At 36.4% G+C, this 7,500-nt stretch overlaps 2 protein-coding genes across 4 annotated transcripts in view; one reads left to right on the forward strand and one right to left on the reverse strand.

The window, feature by feature from the left end:
• The window catches only part of LOC137993657 (cilia- and flagella-associated protein 77-like), a 16,063-nt gene extending 13,892 nt beyond the window's left edge, over positions 1–2,171 (forward strand). Inside the window, exon 7 of the mRNA XM_068839623.1 lies at positions 194–2,171. Coding sequence (XP_068695724.1) covers positions 194–322 — 129 coding nt within the window. The 3' untranslated portion in view covers positions 323–2,171. The remainder of the gene's footprint in view (positions 1–193) is intronic.
• The window catches only part of LOC137993652 (abasic site processing protein HMCES-like), a 30,757-nt gene continuing 23,682 nt past the window's right edge, over positions 426–7,500 (reverse strand). The window contains exons 8-9 of one of the 3 annotated variants that reach the window (XM_068839618.1): positions 4,913–4,920; positions 426–2,352 (exon numbers count right to left, since the gene is read on the reverse strand). In XM_068839618.1, the coding sequence (XP_068695719.1) occupies positions 2,235–2,352; positions 4,913–4,920 (126 nt within the window). In that variant the 3' untranslated portion in view covers positions 426–2,234. Of the gene's footprint in view, positions 2,353–4,912; positions 4,921–5,415 lie in introns of all 3 variants that reach the window. The other 2 variants (XR_011121902.1, XM_068839616.1) reach the window with 2 other exon arrangements.

The following is a 7,500-nucleotide window of genomic DNA, read 5'->3' on the forward strand; positions in this document are numbered from 1 at the left end:
CCTTTTCTGTTCGACTAGTTGGGTGATACTAAAACAATTAGACCCTTTGCCCTCAAGGGCCACGGGTCAACAGCCCATGAGGCGAAGCCAAATGGGCTATTGACCTGTAGCCCTCAAGGCTACGTTATACGGGGGTCTAATTGTTAACTATCTGTACTACCATGTTCATTATTTTATTACTTTCTGCCAACAGATTCCAGCCTACCTCAGCACATTTAGATCTGAAAAAGCTAAAGATGCTGCATTCAAGCATCATGCAACAGACAGCACTTCACGGCAAGGGGCCTTTGGACATGGCATATATGAACCTGCAAAAAGCTAAAAACACTAACAGACTGATTTCGATTTTGTTTTAACTTAATTAAAGAGTGATTTTAAAAACAAATTTTAATAACTTGGAGTTAGATTTCTTTGAGATGATGCAAACACTTCAAAGACTGAAACAACTTTTAATGCCAACATTTATTACCAATATTAGAATAATTTATTGGTAAACTGCAGTTGCACAACATAATTTTGTATAATTCTGAGCATATTTTCAATTGGTACATTTCCAAGACAGACCTTCTGATTTATGTTACATATTATTATTACCTTTCAAAACTCAACACAGCTATTACCAGTAACTTTCTTTTGTGATTCAAATATTAATTATAATTTCTTTTAGTTGTTGAAACAGTATCAATGTTACTTTTCTCTATTCTTGCTACAAACGAAATGATATATAATTATTATTATTACAAAGAATCCTAAATGCTCTGGGCACTGTAAATAATTGTGCTTGAAATAAGATTTTTAAAAATAAACAATAGGTCTTTATTGACCGAAAGCCTACTGATCAATAAATTACACTGACTCGTTGAACTCTAACTGATGGCAGCATATTCTTCATTGTTATTGAATTCATTAATAGCCATATTTTTAAGGTGTCGGTAAAGGTAAATGTGGGCATCTCGCTCAAATTTCTTGTTTTTGCAAAATTAATCTTGAATCGGTGGGCTGTGAAGTATATTTTCCCCAGAAAAAAAATTCTGAAAAATTAATTTTAAAAAAGCTGAAATCGCTTTTCATTGTTTCCCGCCATAACCTGCACTTGAAAAACGATTGACATATCATGTAAATCATACGAGAAAGGATCAGGTGTCAATTAAAACCCTTCACATGTGATCTGCTACCTTAGCCCGAACACTGATTGGTTTAGCACAATTGGATTTCAAGTAGGGGGCGGAGGTATTCAGCAGACTGTGAACTGCACACAAAATCTTTAAGCTCGATCTCCTAGGGCTTTATTTTGACGCCAAAATTACAACTTCTTGAACCTCCTGTCCTGATGAGATTTAAGATTAGATTCCCTTCCAAAGTTTCATTTCTAATAGATGGTCGTACTACCCCAAACAATGTGAGGAGTTTTTCGTTTGTCTTCGGAGACAGATGTCATGGCAATTTTTCAGCCCAAATGAAGTACGAGATGTGAGTTTCAACTTCGGAGCATGATATTTCCTTCAATTCGTAATATATCAAATAAAATAAAATTCCTCACTCCGTATTGGAGTACATTCATTTGTGACAAAGGTAAGATGCAACAAAGTGCAGTTGTTTTCGAAAACCGGAAACTGTGGAGTCCAGACTTTTCTGCACGCTGAGAAGTGGCTCTATGAAAAACCTATTAAAATGAGCGACCTAATAGCTCCCCAAGACTGCTTGTAGCTAAAATGGGCAGAGCATGCGACAGGTGTTACAGAGGTAGTAAGTTTGAATTCTGCCTGGGACTCTGATTTTTCTGCTTTCCTTTTGCCAGTTACATGCACATGTATCAAACACAAACAAATAGCATAATGTTATCTGTCATTTTGCCTATGCTGAACTCATACTAGACAATTTCTTGGCACTTAATGGTAAATTGGGCATTGGCCTTAACATTAACTGTGCATTACATAAAATTAAAATTTGAGTCGTGGACTTTGAGACCCATCATAATTCACCTTCCACCTCTGTAAACCCTATGCAAGTCTGCAATTCAGAAAAGTCTAAAAAAGCAACGTATATATCAACTTAGTAGACCTTAGCAGACCTGCTTAGCAGACCTGCAAGCCCGCTTTTCTGAGGTAGTCGTGTTTTGTCACGCAAACAAATAAAATGACCGAGGGTCAGGCTTGAGCAAGTATAGTACAGATACCGAGTTGTAATAATATTATCAGTTCTTGAGTGTTTCCTGTCACAAACATTCTTTACCCTCACTGAAATTTTGGTTTCTTGGGAGATGGTTCGTCACTTGATTTTTCTGCCTTTTTAGGTGACTTTTTGAAGTAAGAAAAAAGTGTCCCAGCTACTGGTTTCTCCTGTTGTTTGGATCTGAAAATACAGGGTCGTAATTACTTTAATTTTTTATTGAATATCAAACCTGAAAGTGTGACCCTACTAGTACTGCAGATTAAAAAAAACATTAAGCACATTCACTTTACTTTAAAATACATGTTTGTGCTAAAATCTAAACTCTACTTACAACCTAAAAGATTGACATGGGCACGGGATAGATACATCAAAGTAGGTCAAAAGAAAGTTTTAAGTTAATTAAACTGTATAATGACTAGAAAAAGAAAAAGAAAAACAGTTAGACTCTCTTATAAAGTGCTGAACAATTTGTCATGTCAGAAGAGCCAAAAAAGAAGTTGAACTTTTTGCTGGTCAGAATAATTATCTAAACCACTGAGCAAAAGCTATGATTACATTGTGTATAAATACAAGCAGCACCAGCAAATCAGGTCTGAGGGCAGCATGATTAGGACATTGAAAAATGAAATGCTTGTTATGAAAGCAGCACTTAGTTATCAAATCAGTGTCTAAAAAAATAATGCCAAATCGGATGAAAACTTTTAAAATACCAAGAAAATTAGGGCATTGCTAACATTTTGATTTAGATTCACTTTTGCGGGCCAAAGTGTCTTGGCTGCGAACTGTAGCAGCACCCACGTCAGCCACAATAAAAATTGTAGCTGCAATTGGTAACAATATAGTTAATGAAAAAGCTCTAATCAGGTTCTCTCCAAGACCTGGAAAACTGTATGGCACTGGAAGACATTATCCAGTCATTCTCTCATCCATTGAAGACATCGACCAAAGTTAAAAATACAATGGCAGTAAAGTAACTGGAATTTTATCGTTTGTAAAAGCTCAAAGAGAAGGGAAAAAAAAGGACATTAAATACAGTACTGTAATTATTATGTTGCTTTAACTTAATGGCCTCCAGGTCACCATCTGAAGAACTTAAGAAAGGAGACAGTCACGTGTTTATGTACACTGATCAGAAGACATGCCCATCCAGTAGTAACAGTTCACCCAAGGTTTGACTCCTGAATACATCTTTGAGTACTTCCAAATAAGGGACACCTTTTGACCCCAGAAAGACAAACATGTTGTGACCCCTCTTTGTGTCTTAAGACACTTGATGTCACTTACATGAATTCATTTTTATTAATATATAATGTCATGCAGCTGAGTTCTTTCTTTAGACCAAACTTCCTCTCATTTTTTTCTTTTTCAATAACTATGACATTTCAAATAAATATTCTGTGTGGTCATGGGTCCTAAACTATCTAGAGGGAAACTACTGGAGGCTATAAATTTTGTGTGCATGTGTCCCTCCCAAAAGAAAATTACCACAAATCACAGGGGTCAAAGGGTGAAGCAAATTACAATGTCAAACAGTTCAGTGTTAATTTTACAAAGGCAACACTTACAAGTCAATACACAGGAAAATTTTTCAAGAAAACATTAATGGAAAAATAAAATACCATAATGTTAAATGTGGTAATTTCCATTTACTATTAATAACCATTCATGTGATTGAAAAAAAACATATTAAAACCCAATAATGGTTTTTCACTGCCAAGTGGAATTTATCTTAAAACCCATCCACTTTATTTAAAACCATTAATGGGAAACAGCATCAAAATTTTTGATAATGTTTCCCGTTGTTGGTTTCCAGGTAATAACCGTTCTCGAAAACACAACTTTTTATTCACATTAATGGGAATTATAGAGCAGTTATTTGTTTCCACAAACCATTTGTGGAATATATAAGATAACCCATCCAATACTTCTTTAACCATTGATGGGAAACTGTAACGGAATATCTGATGATGTTTTCCATTGTTGGTTTCCAAGTAATACCCATTCTCAAAAACAGAACCTTTTATTCACATTAATGGGAATTGTAGAGCAGTCATTTGTTTCTACAACACCATTTCTGGAATATGTAAGAAAACCCATCCAATACTTCTTTAACCATTGATGGGAAACTGTCACAGAATTTCTGATGATGTTTCCTATTGTTGGTTTCCAAGTAATACCCGTTCTCAAAAACAGAACTTTTTATTCACATTAATGGGAATTAGAGCAGTCATTTGTTCCTACAATAATACCATTCATGGAATTTTTAAGAAAGCTTGTCCAATACCTTTTTAATCATTAATGGGAACACTAACAGAATTTCTGATGATGGTTCTTGCTGTTGGCTTCTAAGGAACACCCATTCTCAAAAACAGAACTATTTATTCACATTAATGTAAATGGAAATTATAGAACAGTCATTTGTTGCTACAATTAATACCATTCATGGAAATCACTGTAAATAATAAAACCCACCAGGTAGTGGTTCATTTTAACGTTTACATTGATGGGAAACCACAATTAATCATAATTATTGGTTTCTAGTTCCCTTGTTCACTACCAGGGATTCCAATTATGGGATGTTCAGTTATTATATTTATACTCAGTTATTTAAAGTTTATTCTGTGGTCACTGTTTAGAACCCATAAAAATTATGCATGTAAAGCAAAATAAATATTTAAACCACAACATATGTTAATTATTTCAGATATCATGACAGAGAATGGCCTTTTTTCTTTCACACAGATCTATGTTCAAACTGCTGACACGGATGGTCCTTTAAAATGCTGATATAATCTTGTCATAGGACATTCCCTATACAGGAACGTACAGCACTAATTTTGATAGAATCAGCAAACATAATTATTCTTCACCAAACTTTAATTATTCTCCTTAAACTTGCCCAACATTGTGGTCACAATCCATTTACTGACATTGCATTTTATTGGCTATTTATTATTAAAAACAAAGTAAATATCGGTGAATAGAATCTGTACTTGATATGCTTTCAGAAGATACAATGTATGCCGTTTAATATTGGGGTACGGTTAATGATGTAACGGTTTACATAAAAGGAATACTTCATTGAATGGCCCGAAAACTTGTAGTACAACAGACTAGCATACAGCAAGATTACACTGAACTACATGTACTTGTACAGTTGATGGAAAGCTTTTTTAAATTAATTATTTCAATAAACAAATTACTTTTTAAATGTCTGTCAGGTAGCATATTACATGTAATTACCTTTTCTACCAACATGGATCATAGTGGGTGAGAGTCTTTCAAGGATCTGTTCATGATGCTGTATAATCCAATGAAAAAAATTGATAGTGTTGCAGAAAATATCAATACTCCTGTATAGATGGTTGTTGGGTTTTAACCCCCTGTCTAGAAATTCCAGTTTAGTGTTGTACTTTCTAGTCCTTTGACACCATCTTTGGGGTGGATATGGATATTTCCTGGAACCCCAGATTATTGCTTCCACACATTGCCTTCCCAGTGACCATCAGCAAGTCCGATGATGGAGTTCCATGCCACTGTATGCAAGGAACCATGACCATAGCTTTCTCTCACATAACGTCCAGCCCCTTCATCCAAGTAGAAGAAGACTTTTGCTGTTTTGTGTAGTTCCTGGACACTAGTAATGTTTGCTATATAGTCATTGCCATCATCACAGGAAACAATGACCATATCACCACACTTGGGGTAAAATGGAACAATTACATCAGCATATGATAAAGGCAACTTGTTACGCATTGGGTCAATGGTAATGAAATGACTTGGGTTTCCTAGGTTCCCTGGGTCTGGATAAAGCATGATTTTGCGTAGCATTCTGTTAGTGTGGAAAACAACCTTCTGGGTTGAGGGAACAACCAACATTCCAAAATTATAGCAGTAAATTTCTGGCTTTCCGTCATCATCTTCAATAGCAGAATAGCGTTCACCTCTTAACAAGGGGTAAAATTTGTCATCCACCACAGCACAAACAAAGTCTTCAATTTTAACAACAATCTCTTGGTCATTGTCATCAGCTACAAGAACACTTTCTCCAGTTTTAAACATAATGCCGTTGAAACCAGAAGGTTTCCATAACCCAGAGTATTTGAAATATTCATTTTCAATTCTTGCTCTTGGAAAAAGGGCACAGAGAAGGGACTTTTCATTAATTGATAGCTTGAACTGGTTCCTTTGCTGTTTCCCAACGAGGACTCCACCACTAACATCTTGGGATGAAGAAAGTTCTAACGAAAGTTCCTTGGCTTCAGACAAACTACTTGCACATATTTTAGCACGATCAGATCTTCCTGTTCTTGTTTGCCCTGGTAAGTTTACTTTGCTTTTCAAACTTTTCAACAGTTCTCTTCTAGCTTCTGCCTTAGCAAATGTAAGCTCAATGTTCTTCTTGTTTGAAGAAGTGGCAATGTACTTAGATACAGCCCTCTCGTAAACTTCGCACCAGTAATTATCAGGAGACGAGAATCTTGCTATGTCTTCGGTAGTGTGCTCCAGGTTGTGGGCAGTAACCACACACTGATCTAGACCTAGCTCTTCTTCAACAAGAATCATATGGCGCTTTGCAAGGTTATTGAACAGCAACAAATCATCTTCCCCCCAACCACCTCTTCCATAAAAGTACACCATTTCTGCCATTCTAGAAACAAGGACCCAAATTTCAAACTGCTTGTCCTCAATTAGACCTCCCAACACACACTCAGAGGCTGGAAAGGAAAACTTTCTGTATTCCTCTGCTCTCCAGTGGCCAATCTTAGAGACAGACTTTGGTACTCGCCCATCCTTTAGTTCCCTTGTCCATGGCACTGCTTGCAATCTTTTATCTAAGATTGACTTGTCAACCAGATCTTCCCTGAGGTAGCGGTTAAGGTGTTTACTTACAACATTGAGGGGAATGTTGTGCATCATGTCAAATACCATATCTGTAAGCACGTTGAACCCATACATCTTATGCAGTCGATGCAATATAGATAGGCCAGTATAACCACTTTGCCTTGCTAAAGTTCCCCGGACAGTGGGTCGATCTTCATTTTCAATTTCTGACATTTTGGATACTTCGTCTTCCAAATTACAATTTTCTATGGGGAATCTAGCACGATATCTGTTCCCTCCAACATAATATGTACTTGCACCATCAATGTTTGTGCCTCTCAGGTGATGTCTCCGGCAAGGAAATATTCCACAATTAATGAATTTTCCTACTTCACATTGTGCTGGAAGGTCCCCCGTCCAGAGCAGAAGGATGCAACGCACAGTGGCCTCTCCAGAGGTACAGCCGCCCATGTCTCTTGCATATTGTACCTTTGTTCCCTTCAT

The sequence above is a fragment of the Montipora foliosa genome, chromosome 2 (assembly GCF_036669935.1).
Source record: "Montipora foliosa isolate CH-2021 chromosome 2, ASM3666993v2, whole genome shotgun sequence".
Taxonomy (NCBI): Eukaryota; Metazoa; Cnidaria; class Anthozoa; order Scleractinia; family Acroporidae; genus Montipora; species Montipora foliosa.